This window comes from Siphateles boraxobius, unplaced genomic scaffold (assembly GCF_051911475.1).
Source record: "Siphateles boraxobius isolate OS27281-9 unplaced genomic scaffold, OSU_SipBor_1 68, whole genome shotgun sequence".
Taxonomy (NCBI): Eukaryota; Metazoa; Chordata; class Actinopteri; order Cypriniformes; family Leuciscidae; genus Siphateles; species Siphateles boraxobius.
In genome coordinates this window covers 7,901,891-7,917,743 of record NW_027509195.1, presented here as the reverse complement: position 1 = coordinate 7,917,743, position 15,853 = coordinate 7,901,891, and the positions used below count along the sequence as shown (strand labels likewise).

Here is a 15,853-nt window from a genome sequence, read left to right as displayed (position 1 = left end):
CTCTCTTTAATGTCATTCCAGACCTGTATGACTGACTTTCTTCTGTGGAAGACAACAAAATGTCTTGGTGTTTTTTTTTTTTATATATATATATATATATATATATATATATATATATATATATATATATATATATATATATATATATATATATATATATATATATATATATATATATATATTGAAAGTCAATGGGGTCCAGTGTTATTTTGGATCCCATTGCTTTTCATTGTATGGACAAAAAAAAAATGTATTCAAAGACATTCAATCAGTCCTACAGGTTTGGAACAAAATGGTGGTGAGTAAATTATGACATAATTATAATTTTTGGGCAAACAATACATTTAATGCATTAGGTATCATGAAGTAACAATATTTCTGTGTACAATATTTCAAATTGTATAATGTTAACATCAGTTAATATGTTATGAACAATAGTATATTTATGAATAAATTAATATTAACCTCGCCATATATAAATGTTGTAAAATGTTTATAGTTTGTTTTTGATTTATGATACATAATGCATTAATTAATATTAACAAGTTGAACCTTATTTTAAAGTGTTACCTCCCTAAAAATAAGCGTTGCAAATGAATCATGGTGAAAACAACCCTTGATTTATTGTGATTATCGAACCACTATGAATATTGAATATCTGTCAAAATATTCAATATCGTTCCTTATTGTGTTTTTTTTTGCACCAGACAAACCCTTCAAAAATGATGTGACGATGGGATTAGTTTCAGCATTATTATGGGACTGGCATGATTTGGTCTATGTAGACTTCACTGATGTGTTTGTTTATTTTTTTTGTTTGTTTTTTAAATTCAACTGGCTGAAATTTCCAGTAGCACCTCAATGCAGTACATGAGATCCACGGGTCAAGATCCAAGGGGTGGAGATGGGTCAGATTAGGGTTGGGTTTAGGGATAAGGGGTGTGTTTAGGGATCAGGGGGCGGAGTTGGCTAGGTTTAGGTGTATGTAAGGTGGGAGGAGTTGGATCTGGATCCGACTCCTCCCCGTGGATTTCATGTTCCGCAGTGATAACCATCTCGAAACTTCAGCGACAAAAGTCTGTTCAGTCCTGGCAAAAATGCACAATATCATCATATTGTCATCTCCAAAATGGTGAATGGGGCCTTCCTACTTAAGTGATAATTCTAATTACTAAAAAATTACCTCTTATATGAATGACTGGACAAATTAACAAATATTAAGCTCTTACTTTCAAAATCAAATCATTAATTTAAGTCCATATGACTGTCGGTACATGTCTCCCCTTCTTGTCCTTATGCATACATATCATAATGATATGCATGATGTCACAGCTGTAAGCTTCAATACGAACTTTAAAGATGTCAGAGTTTGTGTCAGCAGATGCACTGGAAGAGACTGACAAGAGATGGATGTGCCTATTCTCTTACAGTAGGACCTGCTGATGGAGATTTAGCCAAAGTAGCCTTTCATCATCTCCCCTTTCTCTCTTTATTATTGCTGATGAGAATCCTAAACACTGGGCACATGTCTGCTCGGTTCCTCTACTCATCATCACACAGAGCTTTTCATGGCACTTACATTACCAAAACCTGCTTTGAGTAACACACGCTCTGTAGCTGTGATCATACACGCTTCATCCAGATCGTTCATTCTTGTGGTACAAACGACATATTGAATGGATTCTTTAGCTGTGGTAATTAATTTCATAATAACCACTACATACGATTTGGGATTGTAACCACAGAAGTTTTATTTATTTTAAAATAGACTCTGTATTTTTTTTTTTTTTACTTGCTTTTGTTTTAGCTGACCTAAAAACCTCATGATTTTCATTTTTATTATTTTAGATCATCTCTACAAAAATGGTGTGTTTTTTTTAAAAAATCCACTTGTATCTTTGGTGGAACTTAATGCTCAGACCTTTAGGGGAAATATAAATATGAAGAATAATTTGCTATTTTCCAAACTGTGAATATCTTTGCATTTCTAAAGGAGACCATATACCTATGAGCACCTGCTTTGAGAGACCTAGAGATAGGCTTTTAAGCATTATCATTCATGTGTCAATCCCTCTTTTTGATAATGAGCTTGTCAGATAAATCTTAAGGTATAGATTTGTACTGAAATTATCAGTATTTTCTTATTAGTACTACTTGATGTAAATTTGTTTCACATAATGAAACTTTTAAAAGGATAAATACTATATTACAACATAGCTGCACATGTATTGTAGTCAAATTTTGGATGAAATAAACTAATATGAAGAAAACTACCGATGCTGTTCCTTTCTTAATAGTTTGGTGTACCGGTCATGCCGAACATTAATTTTATTTGTAACAAAAATATGTGACAGTTTGAAATGTATACTGGAGGACCAGCATTAACATAAGTCAAGTTTATTTATATAGCGCTTTTTACAATGCATATTTTTTTCAAAGCAGCTTTACAGAAATGTATTTTCTCAATGTTTCAATGTCTTTGTCCAGTAAATACTTTAACATAACAATGTTATGAGGAATGAAGGAGCCAATAAATATATTATGCTACAGTTACCATTGTTAAATTATTGTTTCCAAAAGAATTGTTTTCCCTGTATTTCATGAAATCCTTTCAACTATTTAGCTTCATGTTAAAACTTGATTATTGCTGCCAGTGATTGTTCAATAATACATAACTTGACATAAAGGCCGTTCAAACTAATTCAAACTACTTTTTGCAACTTTTACAAGTTACTTTTCTGCTACACCAGTGCTGAGAGAGCAAACTCAACGTCTGAACGCTGCTGTCAGGAGGACACCCTGTGGTTGAAGCATGTAACGGCATCCAGACTTCTGCTTCAAAAGTGTAGCTTTATCTAACTTTAGAAGGGATTCATTTTCTGAAATACAGAAAATATTTTTTTGCTATACATATCAGTATAATTCCCTTATAACATCTTGTTCTTTGACACGTGGTAAAATGCTATAACATCTAAATTCAGTTGAATAAAATTATAGTCCTCTGATCACTGTGATTTTGCCAAGAAAGACACGTTCCTGAAACAACATTCCCGTTTGAAAATTGAGTCCTAAAAATACCCTTAACTTCTCCCTAAAACAAGAGGGAAATTATGGTGAATAACACTGATGTAGAAGCACCTAACCCTTTGTAAGCCTGATCCTGACATAAACTTGCCTCTCATGTAAACTGTAATCTTCCCCCTCAAATCTGATTGGAATGTTGTTGTAAATGTTGTACCAGGTGAAATCACTTTCACCATTCTTCTATAAACAATTATTTTTGAGGTATTATTTTCTGTGATTTTGTCTGACATGGCAAATGTCTTTATAAAGTTGGTTAAAGATTATTAAAATAGTTTTGCACTGGAATTGGCAATCTAGTCAAATGAAAATGAAAATTGTCTAATTGGGCCAAGCCAAAAATGGCAAAATGTGTATTGGTCTTTTAATGGTCTTAACCATTTTAATCACAAATCCGTGGACTGGAAGTTTGCACAAATACTGTAGATAAAGTAACCCAGCACAGAATAGCCTTCCGCGACTTGCAGACAGTTCTTTTACCCAGTTCTTCCCAGTTTGTTTGAGCTTAATGCGAGACCAAATAGCCTATTCACTATAGGGTTTAAATCTGAACTCTGACCAGGCCAAAACTTGATCCTGATGAACTTGTTCTCAAACCACTACTTGTCTTCGTAATTTGGGCAGGAGTATTGTCTCATTGAAAAATAACACCTGATCACCAATACAGCAGCGAAAAGGCTCCTCAGACAATAACACAGTCTCTTCCTCCATGCTTCACTGTGGTAGAGATGTAATTATTATAATATTTCTCACCAGATTATTATCATACAACTCGTGCTTTATTGTGATTCATCACTCCAGTCCAAACACAACTTCCCATATTCTGAAAAAACTTTATTCTGTCTTTGATGTTTTTCTGAGACAGCAATGGCTTTTTAAGTAGTATTTTGCTTACATTTTGATAATTTCCCGACCAATAATTACGAATGTAGACTACTCATAATAACAGAGGGTACAAGGAAGGCCATATGATGACAAAGTTATTCCAAATGATCCTCTCCAGCAATGTATAACTTGAGTGTTCATACTTACATAATTTTGTTCTGTAATTGTAAGGTAATTCATACTTTTTAAATCTTTTTTTTTTACTGTGATATCTTTGTCTAAATGAATAGGCTATTATATATTAGCAATTATTTGTTACAACTAACAAAAATATTTATATGATTCCAAATTACAAACTATTTATACACACCTACAACTTTGAACAAAGTTATTTCACACATTAAAAAAAATCAATTATTGAAATTATTACTTGTGTAAATTTTTATTTATTGGCATTTCATCAGAAAGATTATTTAAGGGATTACTTCAATAAATGAATGGTGATCACACTGCGAAACGCTAAAGTACTAAAATGTCCACTGCATGCCTGCGGTTTTTTTGTTTGTTTTTGTAGGACCCCATACTAACTACCTGAAGCCAAACTGCCCACCAAACACATGCTCCATTAATTTCCACCTCAGCCGAACCGTGCTCGTGCTCTGAATGTACACATCAGTGTAAGCGCCTGCGAGTCACGTGACGTGACGTGCAGCCAACATGGCCACGCAGTGCTGAGATAGTAGCAGCAGCGTCCAACTGGCCCCGACTGAACCAGCGACAACAGCGGCACACTCCCGGCACCCTCACACCCCTGCCAAACCGCAGGGAACGGGCCAGCGATGACGGCCTGACAGACTACTAAAACAAGTCGACCGAGAGATGAAAGAACAGGAAGCGCTGGAAACCCATCGACGGCATACGCAGACAGAAACCCTGAGCACCAAGAGCATGTTTCTGTCTCGAGCGCTGGAGAAAATCCTCGCGGATAAGGAGGTGAAGAGGAGCCAGCACAACCAGCTGCGCAAGGCTTGTCAAGTGGCATTAGGTGAGCTACTCTTTATTTATCTCCTCTCAGGCCTCAAACATATCTTTGAGATCCTCCACTGCCCCCTGATATCCTAAATTAACCTTAAAGTGTGCTTAGCGAGCTAACGTTAACGTGATCTCAGCACGCGTCAGTGTGGTTTAATTTTTCCTTAAGCTCATACTGTCATCCGTCCAATAGGCTATATAATGTTACACTATGATGAATGAGATTATGGCAACAGAGTAAATTACATGTCTTGGTGTTCAACACCTCTTGCTTTGTTTATCCGGAGCTGTTAGCATGTGTTAGCTGGAATCGTTGCTATATTGATGTTATGGCGAATTGACAGATTGGCGATTTACTGCTCTCTTATTGATTAAAGATCACTCATTGATTTACAGAATTGTTCTCTATTGTGAGTGACACTTTAAAGAAGCAGTTCACCTTAAAATAAAATAAAAATTGTATCATTTACTCACCCTTAAACTAAGAGTTGTGTTATAGCCTACATGTGTGTGTGCCTATCTTTTTTCAGGCACAATGTTCAGTACTGACAGCATCAGTCACCATTCACTTTGCTTTTTTTTGCCATACAATGACATTGAATAGTGACTGAGTATTGGGCACATTTTATGTTTCTACTGTTAGTGTTAATACATTAATATTTCATCCAAAAATGTAAATTCTGTCATTTACTCACCCCAATTGTTGTTCTTTTGTGGAACATTAAAGAGGATGTTTTTAAGAATGTTAGTAACCAAATGTATGGAGAAAAACAAAGAAAGAAAGAAAACTACAGAAAACATTTCTCACAGTATCTTCTTTTATGATTTAGGACATGAGGGTAAGTTAATAATAGGAGGATGTTAATTTTTAAGGGAACTGTCTCTTTAATTTGTAGTATAACATTCCTGTTGTTTTCCGGGAAAATCCATCCCTTTTTTTATAAGTGAGCTGGATATGCAGGTTGGACTCATTTGACTCGTCCTGTCTGCTCTGTATTACTTATTTACTGAGTTAATGAGCACATGTGGAGACATGTGGTAAGATCTGGTTTCTTCGTGAGCTTTTCCAAACTCTAACCTTTGGTCTGGAGTGTCAATCTAAAACAAAAATTGCTTCATTTGAACACAATCCATAAAAAACACATTGTGTTTAATTGTAAACTTGTGTTGTTTTGTCTTCTGGTATATTTGAGGTTTTGATCCAGTAAAAAGCTGTAGTGTTTCAGGCATTTAATGTAATGCTACTTCACCGTGGGTTTGTTTGAATGCTCTCAGTAGCACTTCATTCAAACAGACACTCCCTCATCATTACCCTGGCGTGTGAGGGAATGAGGTTGATTACCATACAGACCTATTTACACAGTCCACCGGCCACCCGGATTCACTGCTAGGCAATGGCTTATATAGACTATGACTTCATTTTTTTCGTTGTGTTGCCTGAATACACATGACACGTTTAAGTACTACAGGTTTTTAAAAACCTAGTTCTTAAAAAGTGCTTTTTATGAAATGTGCTGTTGCTTAAGCTCAGCTTCCTGTGCCTTCTTGTGAGCAGATGGCTGTTTGATAATGAATAATGATCCATGTGTAATGACTTTGTTTTTAGTTTTTAGGAATAGTTCTCCCAGAAATGAAAATGGTTATAATTTATTCACCCCAATGTTTTTCTTCCATATGAAAAAAGGTAGAAATTATAAAGAATAGCTTTGTGTGAGAGACTTGGGCTAGGGATTGTTTGCCCAAAAATGAAAATTGTGTCATTAAGCTCCTCATTTCATTCCAAAGCCATAAGACTTTAGTTTATCTTCATTTTTGGGTGAACTAACACTTTAAAGGTACAATATGTAAGAATTTTGCAGTAAAATATCCAAAAACCACTAGGCCAATGTTATAAATTTTGTTTAGTTAATTACTTACAATACCCCAAATATTTCCAACTATTTGTAAATCGTGAGAAAATTTCGATTTTAACCAAGGAAACGGGCCGTGTGAGGAGGGGTGAGGAGTTGCCAGTCAATGACGTCATATCCGCGTTACCCTCGATTTCCGCCAGGTTTGACCTCGCACTGCCATAGTAACCATGGCGACAGACGTGGACAACTGGGTTATGCCTGTTATGCCTAGCAGGACGCTCACGCTGTTGTTGTTTTGTTCAAACATTATGAACCATAGCAAGCAGACTTTGAGACAAAAAAAGGACTAAAACGAAGATCAGTATCTTTCGAGATGCCGAGAGCTCCACATCCACGACTAACTTCGACTTGACAGAGACGCGAGTGTTGTATGTACTTTATTAGACAGGTGATTAAATGTACATAAAACTAATCAATGTTATTTAGTTCAACATGATGAAATGTTAGAATATGAGCTGTATGTTATTCTAATGTTGATCTAGCTTAGTTAGTCTCATACAGCCGACAAACAACCTAAATAGCAACATTCAACACACTCAAATGTCGTTTAGTGTGATCGTGTAACTGTTAGAGCAAGTGAAACAGCGCTGCGTTACCTCAAGTTTAATTCGTCTAATAAACTGACCTGTGTGAGTATTAATTCAGCACTTGCGTGTAGTTTGGTAGAATGAAATGTCCTTATTCTTTTATATCCGAGGGACTCGCGTTGTGTGTGGAGCTGGTATACGTCTAGCAATCGCGCCCTGCTTCATACCACAGTCATGTTAAAAACATCAATGTATTCACTCATCTATAAAAGATCCATCAGCTTGACGACAAGATCCATAATTCAGCTTAATGTGGAATATACGTCATCAATATACGCCTTTGTTATTGTAAGAGGTTAGCCTGCATATTGCTAACCTGCATCCCTTAAAAAATCCTGCATATTGTACCTTTAAGATGATTTTCCCCTCCAGTGATCTGTTGACCACTGTGAGTGTGACTGGATCATTGAATCAGTGAGTTGAACTCGAGAACTAGCTCTGTCTGATTTGTGAATGAATCATTTAGACCTGTTTTGTGGACCAGATCAAATGATTCATTGAAAATACACAATACAAAGAACCATTTATTCAGAAATTGCAATAGGGATGGGCTGGGATATTTGACTAATCATTTGACAAGCCGTTTAATAGCCAACTAGCTGATTAGTGATGTTGAAAGTGAGTTTAAGATTTTTAGCGGTAGTGCATTTCAAGGGATCTTCTTAGAGAAGTTTTGGCTCTTATTCAATTTAAGCACCGATGCTGCATCTGCTACAAATTCAAAACGCTCACATCAGAGTTAAAATTTTCTGAGTGTGAACAGATGAGATGGTATGTTTCCATTGTTGTTCACATCCCACATGTGTATGTGATTAAAGTATAGGATAGTATTTATCTGGAGTCCTGGGTGTCTGTCAGAAACTCAGAATGCAAAAATAGTCCCAGGAATCAATGGCTTTCACACACACTGGCACACATAAAATATTTCTTATTTTACTTTTATATGGTAAGTCATATGGACATTTTTACGATATTTTGTGGTCCTTTTGTGTCCTTTTTGAAGCTTGAAAGTCTCCATTCATTGTTATTGTGTAAAAAGGAGCAACCACCACATTTGATAGAAAATTATAGATGTTAAGCACAATACTGTCCTGGTTCTGTATCTTGCTGAGTAGGAGTTAGTGTTTTATATTAGGAATTGCTTGTATATTTTTGGGCTGCACGATTTTGGGGAAAATGTCATATTGTGATTATTGAGGTCAATATTGCAATTTGGAATATAATAAATAAATGGTTTCAGGAGTAAGCTTGCTTGGTTCTCAAGGAAAATGCACGCAAAGATTAGTGATAATGCTGAAATGGCTATTTCTCAACACAAACTACCAACAACAACTATATGCACAGTGTTTTCAAATTAAAATAATATTTTTTACAAAATTAAATAGTGACATCCATGCATTTCTGCAAACTTGTTATTGTCTCAATAGTAGTATAAAATAAATTGTAAGAACAATAAATAAACAATAAATAAAAAAACAAACGGACGTTTAAGCAGGATGTAATATGCTTTGTATAAACTCAGTCTGTGGATCATTTTATGGGCATCATGTCTCATGCCAAGCAGTCCGTTATGGAGTCGGTGGTTTCTTTTCATATGACTTTTCACTTACGTTTTTATAGATTTATATTAGTATATATATTTTATAATGTCATAATTTCACAGCTAATCTCCAAATTAATGTAGAGACAACATAGTTATATATTTACAGTATATTTTAAATACTTGATTATTGGCATCTTTTTATGAATGAAGGTCAGTATCATATACTAATACAGCCATTGATGTCTGGATAAAAATTACCCCCCCCCCCAATTTAAACATTAATTATAGCCATCCAACATTACAGTGATTCAGTCATTACAATTGAAAGCTATATTTAAGAAAAAAAACATTTATTAGGCTTCAAAATTATAACAACTTTTAATTTAAGTTTAAACAATCATCACATAAACCTATAGACCCCTTTTGCGCCGACGTCACAATTATGTCACGGGGTTAGCTGGTGGCAAAACAAAGTGAAAACTGGAGGCGGTCAATACAAACCAGCACAGATTCGGCTACATAAATAGGATATTAAATTATTATTATTTTTATTAAATGTCATCATGTTGCGTTTCTGGGTGCTAGAATCAGCTACAGGATCCAATTTGAAAATTCATCGCATAATGTTTTCTAAATTATTGTGATTATTTGTGAATCATCTATGATTATATACATTGTTGTGATTGATTGTGATAGACTTTCTGAAGAACCAGGTAAGAAAGAATAATCAAATACGTAGTTAATTAATATCATTTTAATACATAAAACATATTTTTATTTTTAGAAAATATTCACATCATTAAAATTGCACTGTAATGTCACTCTTTACATTGTCGTCTTCTGGCTTTGGCGCTGGGCAGGACCACGCAATGTAACGTTGCCACAAGTCAAGACCATTCATAGTTATAGGCATCTAAAGATTTACATGCCATCAGTTTGTCTTTACGCTCGGTTTCTCTATCAGGTGTAGATGTCAGGCCACTCACTCACTCGAGGTAACGTTAATCCTGTCAGATCGTCCAGCCATTGACTGATCGTGTATGGGTTGGCCAATCTGGTTCCGTCCGTTAAAATTAACTTTTGCAAATAACAATCGCGGTCCTGGACAGCGAGTGACCTTGCACATTAAGATAAAATCTGATTTTCTCCCGTCATTGTTACAAAAAAAAAGCCAAAAAAAATTGTAAACTAGTGAAGCGGCCAGAGCGATTGTTCTGCCTCCACTTAAGCTCCGCCCACATAAAAACGTCATCATGTTTACCAACTGAAAAGGGGACTATAATAAATCTCATATTTACCTGTGCCCTTCCTGTCTAACATGTAGGCTAGGACATTTACAGAAATTTAATAAAGTTATTAAACAGTCTGCACTACATAAATTATAAATAGACTAATTCTTATTAAAGCTACAAAAGTTCTTTAGTCAAGAGCAGTGAGTAATTTTCTCTGTTCCCTTTGTTCTTTGATTAACTTTATTGGCTAGTGTCCCTTTAAGAGCAGCCGCTGCTGACAGAGACTCGGATCTCACACGCGCCTCATTCATTCACAACTCTTTATGTTCATCATAAGACTTCTCTTATGTTATGAAGATACTCAACAAAACGGACATTTTGGCATAATTGTGTGTGTTATTGTTCAAGCGTGAAAGAGAACTGTATTCTGGCACGCCATTTCGATGTCCTTCTGAATGCATAATCTGAATACCTAAAAAAACAGACTGAGTAATACTCATGTAAAGTAAATATTCTGAATTTTGTCTTCTCTTCTTTTTTAAAGTTTGTTTGCTTTGAAGGAGGAGTCACAAATGGTCTTGAGTTGATGTGTTAAATTGTCTCTCTCTCTTTTTTTTTTTTAGATGAAATTAAGCATGAACTGGAAAAGCAGAAGTAAGTTTACATCTCATTTACGTACAGTGCACCATCCATCTAAAAGTCTCCTGTGATGTACATTGATGTAACTTTAAGAGTTAATTTATTGTGTTTTTTCTGAAAAGGCTCTCTGAAGCGTAATGCATCATCTTTATTGTGAACCATCATGGTTATGTAATAATTTCAGATACTGGTTAAAAAAGCCCCCTGTAACGCTAAAGGACTACTGACAGGAAGATGTTCTAAATTTATGCTGTTGTTTAACTAGTGAATAAAGTGTTTCTGTGCTGCATTGTTATTTCCGTTGACTGATTTGTGCTGTGAATCCTGTATGTTCCAGGGACGGCACTGTTGTTCCTCCAAGAGCCAACTACATTGAGGCTGACAAGTACGTCCTGCCTTTTGAGCTGGCATGTCAGTCCAAGTCTCCACGTATTGTCAGTACGTCTCTTGACTGCCTACAGGTATGCAGAGTTCTCGTAAACTTCACTCTACTGCAGTGTTTCATCATACTCAACTCATTAATACATTTAAAACACATTTTCATTTTTCAGTTTATAGTTTTTGCCATGTGTGACAAATCTATTTAAGTGTGGTTTTAAACATACTGTATGAATGGATGTGTATATAATTCAGTAATACCTCCATTCCATTCATCACAGAAACTCATTGCGTATGGGCACATCACGGGAAACGCGCCTGACAGCGGAGCTCCAGGAAAACGGCTGATTGACCGGCTGCTGGAGACCATCTGTAACTGCTTTCAGGGACCCCAGACTGACGAGGGGGTACAACTACAGATCATTAAGGTGAGACAACTCTCCATGTTTTTCCAGACAGGCACTTCTTATTGAAATCCTTATTTGATGGCTGATGTGTAGGGCAAACATACATACACAACAGTTTAGAAGTTAGATAAAAAAAACGTTAGATTAATTAGCGGCGCAGTACTTGGTAGCCTTGTCCGCCTAATTGAATTATAAATAAACATAAAAAACTAGAAGGCTATTTGCAGTATATTAAATCGTTTTTGACCTAATGTTAATTATTTTGCACTGAGATGACACTCTGTCGGCTCTGACAGCGTTGCATCAAGCGCACCTGCGCAATATCATAGCCTATGATTTCCGAAAATAGTAGGCTGCTGTCAACTAGTGATATTAGCACAAGAACTGTTGAGGAATATGCAACAATTTAGATAATTGTTTTGGCATATGTTACAATAACTGACAGACACTATCATTTCAGCCGCTCTGTGCATGTCCTCGCACGGAGCGAGGCTGAGGTCAGCTTCGCGACTGAGACACGAATAGACTATTAACTTAAAGCTTTTACTCTTAAACACTCAAGGCAAGTCCACTTTAATAAAAAAAAAGTCGACAATTCCTTCCGTGATATTATTTTAGCGTTTGGATTAGTGATCGACCGATATTGATTTTTTATAACCGATACCGATACAGATTATTTGCATGTGTATGTGCCCGATAACCGATATGCAGAACCGATATTTATTTACTGTTATACTTCTGTTTTTGGCACAATTATTACAACACAAATGAACTGAACAAACCATTTTATTTATAACAATCACTCCCTCCTTGCATACAAAAAAAAAAACCTTTATATTTATACACAAATAAATAGAGGGGTCTGAGTCCAAAAAATAAAGTGCACTGTTACTAAGTGTCTTTGTTTAAAAATAAAAGCTTTGATGAGGTAAAAAATAAAGCAAAAAAACTATTCTAACATATTTGGATATGTTTATTTGTTTTCATAAATGGTAAACTAATCAAATTACAATAAAAACATTTATATTATTACATTATATAATTTATATCTAAATTATACATATCATTTATAAGCATCAGCAGCAACAATGTTAACAATAGGCAAAATAAATGTTAAAAGTCTAATGTTTTCATATGGAAAAAATAATTGACAGGGGAGTCATATCACCTTTGCAGAAATGTAATTCATTTTAAACAGTTTTAGAAGGTTTATGTGCCGTTTAATAGGTTTAAACTAAGAGTGAGGAATAATTCACTGGGTAATATTAATTCACTGCATAATATTAGCTGGAATAGCCTATAACATCAGGAAAGTAACAAACAAAACAGCATATACATCATTGCATTTTCCAACTAGTATGTTATTAATTATTATTAATATTTTTGTCGGTCTAGATCATGAAATGCTTTATGACAAAGTGCTGTTTATCTATGCATTTACACATAACTATAACATTAGGCTATACGTTACTCAACCGCGATCGCGCGTGCAGATAATAAATAATTAATTTCCACAAAGCGGTATATTTAGATGTGTATTAGCGAAATAATTGCTATGTAGTAAATGATAATATAATCTAGGGTGTTTAAACAAGATAATCTTGTCAAAAGTTTCATTCAGTGGTCGTGCTTGAGCATTCCTGATCATCAACCCAGTGAGTGCTCAGCAATATGAACGAACTTTTTTTTCGAGACTAATGGTGAGCAAATACAACAGATAGAGAATTAAATTCAGCGCTTTTATTTTCAACATGCACTCATTCATGTCTGTTTTATTTAATTAATGTAAAGTTACGTCTTTATTGGGGAAGGACATGACGGATTACGCTACGTGGCTCAATGAGTTAGTCTCAATTTTTTAGAACCAAGCTGCATAAATAAACTATATCAGGCATTTATGTCTCAAATCTCATTTCTGCATGCATGTCTGTTATGTTAAATAAAGTTGAATAATTAAAGCAAAGCAAGTAGAACATATACTTTACCTGTGCACAGAGTTGTTATTGACTGATCTCCTCAGACGCGGGCTGCAATGGCGGAATTCTCAAAACGGCCACAAGATGGCGCCGTTTATCGGAAAATCCGATATTACAAAACCGATTCCCGATTATGGGAAAATGCTTAAATATCGGGAAAAATATCGGTAAACCGATACATCGGTCGATCACTAGTTTGGATGATAGAGGAGGCTTAACATCCAGCGTGGTCTGGGTGTGTCTGGGGGATGCTACCGTCGTTGCAGGCGGGTGAGCCTGCAGTTATAAAACTATTAAGTTATTAGACTAAAACGTTCAAATATGCCAATTCTGATATGTTCATATAGCCTACTCAAAACAGACGTGGCAACCTAACGCAGACAAGTTAGCTTACCGTTTTTAGGTGAAATGCCATGTTTGTAGTCGAGCGGTGATATGTAAACTGTTGCTTACAAACTTTGCATTCAACTTTTTTTTTCCGTCATCTATTTTTGTAAAATGCTGCCACACTGCCGATGTCTTTGACATGGTAAAGGAATGACTGACTGTAAATCAAACGCTCACAATTAAATAACTATTCAGCAAACCACCAGACCAAAGCCTTCTAGTACTTTCTTCAATCTGTCTCCAGTGGGTTGGGCTAATCCAAAAACCTGTGAAACAGGGGTGCTCTGAAAACACCCCTATTAGCAATTACTACTTTCTGTTAAAATAACACGGCAAAAAATCGACCAATCAGAATTTTGGGCGAGCCAGAATGTATCGACCAATAAATCGACTAGTCGACTGGGAGATTACAGCCCTAGATTTCTGAAGGATCAAGTGACACTAAAGATTGGATTACTAAAATCAGCTTTGTAATCACAGGAATAAATTACATATAAAAATGTATTCAAATAGAAAATTATTTAAATTGTAATAATAGTTCACAGTATTACTGTTTTTACATTATTTTTGATCAAATAATTGCAGACTTGGTGAGCATAAGAGATCCCAAAATCGTGTATGTATATTACATATAAATATTAAATGAATACTTGTTTTAAAAATATTTACCCAAAATTTGCTTTAGAAATTGCATTGTTTTGAACTGTTTTAATCTAATCTATTTTGGAAAAGTTGCAGCATTGGCCAATTTATAGTTTCATCATTCGTAATACATCTCTGTTTGACCTTGCACTAAGTTCACCTGGTCACTGCAGTGGAAATCATGCCAAAATAATCAAAGCTGCTTCTGTTAACCCACTCGAGTCACACAAGACACTTAGATAACAGGCAGCTAAATGATGATTTATGTTGAGAACATTGTCATTACCTTACTACAGCATTTGCAACATAAGCTGAGCAGTAAAGTACAAAGTCTTTTCTTTTATCCAAGCCTAACTCTTATCATTATAGATAAACATGCTGCGTGACAAATCTACACGTATAGTATGTTTCAAATAGATGGCCTTGATTTGAAATGGCTATATATCTATATTTCAACCACAAACCGTCCATGAATGAATCTCTCACCACTTGGAAGGGCAGGGTTTAGCGTTTCAATCTCTCCCAGCGCGCCAAGAACTTCTTGCCTCAATTGTTCGCTAGATGGCAATGAAATTGGGTCCATCTTTTTGAAGCACCCTAGTATTCTATTCTCTATAAATGGTGAGAATAGGCTGCGTACAGTACATGGAGAGTAATGGTTTGCATAAGGGGGTTGGGCAGCCTCTTAAATAAAATGTCACCAGGGTTGTTCAACAATGTTAGCTTGCAGTAAGATTTAGTTTTACCACTGCGATGTGTACATATAATCACATGCGAGGGCCTCCTGTTAAAGATCCCATTTTCATCAGGGTCATTATTTACATTCTTATAAGTGGGGTTCAAAATGTTTTTAATACATTTAAAATTTAATTATTTTTTTTAAACGGTTTACTTAAAGCCTTCCATGTATAATGCATTATGAAGCTATTCACAATGTAAACATATAATACATTATATATTTTTCATAAATAATTGTAACCAAAATTAAAATTAATTACAATATTTGCAGATTCCTTGTTACATCTGAAATTGGTTGTTGCCATGTGTTTTAATGCATTATAATTGCTGAAGACGTTACATTATTATAGTGTATTATAACTGTGGTTACAATTATTCATGAGACCATACAAAACATTTTAAGGTGCATTGCAAGGCTAAATGCTTTTATTATGCATTATATATAAAGGTTTATGTAAAAAGTTTTTCACAAT

The 15,853-nt window shown here is 35.2% G+C and overlaps 1 protein-coding gene and 1 long non-coding RNA gene across 2 annotated transcripts in view; both read left to right on the top strand.

Moving 5' to 3' along the window:
* Positions 1-182: 182 nt before the first annotated feature.
* LOC143722797 (uncharacterized) lies at positions 183-2,273 on the top strand. The gene is made up of 2 exons (XR_013196999.1): positions 183-850; positions 1,069-2,273. It is a non-coding gene; the product is annotated as an uncharacterized LOC143722797 (long non-coding RNA).
* Positions 2,274-4,580: 2,307 nt separating this feature from the next.
* arfgef2 (ADP-ribosylation factor guanine nucleotide-exchange factor 2 (brefeldin A-inhibited)) overlaps positions 4,581-15,853 on the top strand; it is a 37,923-nt gene continuing 26,650 nt past the window's right edge. The window contains exons 1-4 of the mRNA XM_077214400.1: positions 4,581-4,951; positions 10,837-10,867; positions 11,190-11,313; positions 11,512-11,658. Of these exons, the coding sequence (XP_077070515.1) occupies positions 4,786-4,951; positions 10,837-10,867; positions 11,190-11,313; positions 11,512-11,658 (468 nt within the window). The 5' untranslated portion in view covers positions 4,581-4,785. The remainder of the gene's footprint in view (positions 4,952-10,836; positions 10,868-11,189; positions 11,314-11,511; positions 11,659-15,853) is intronic.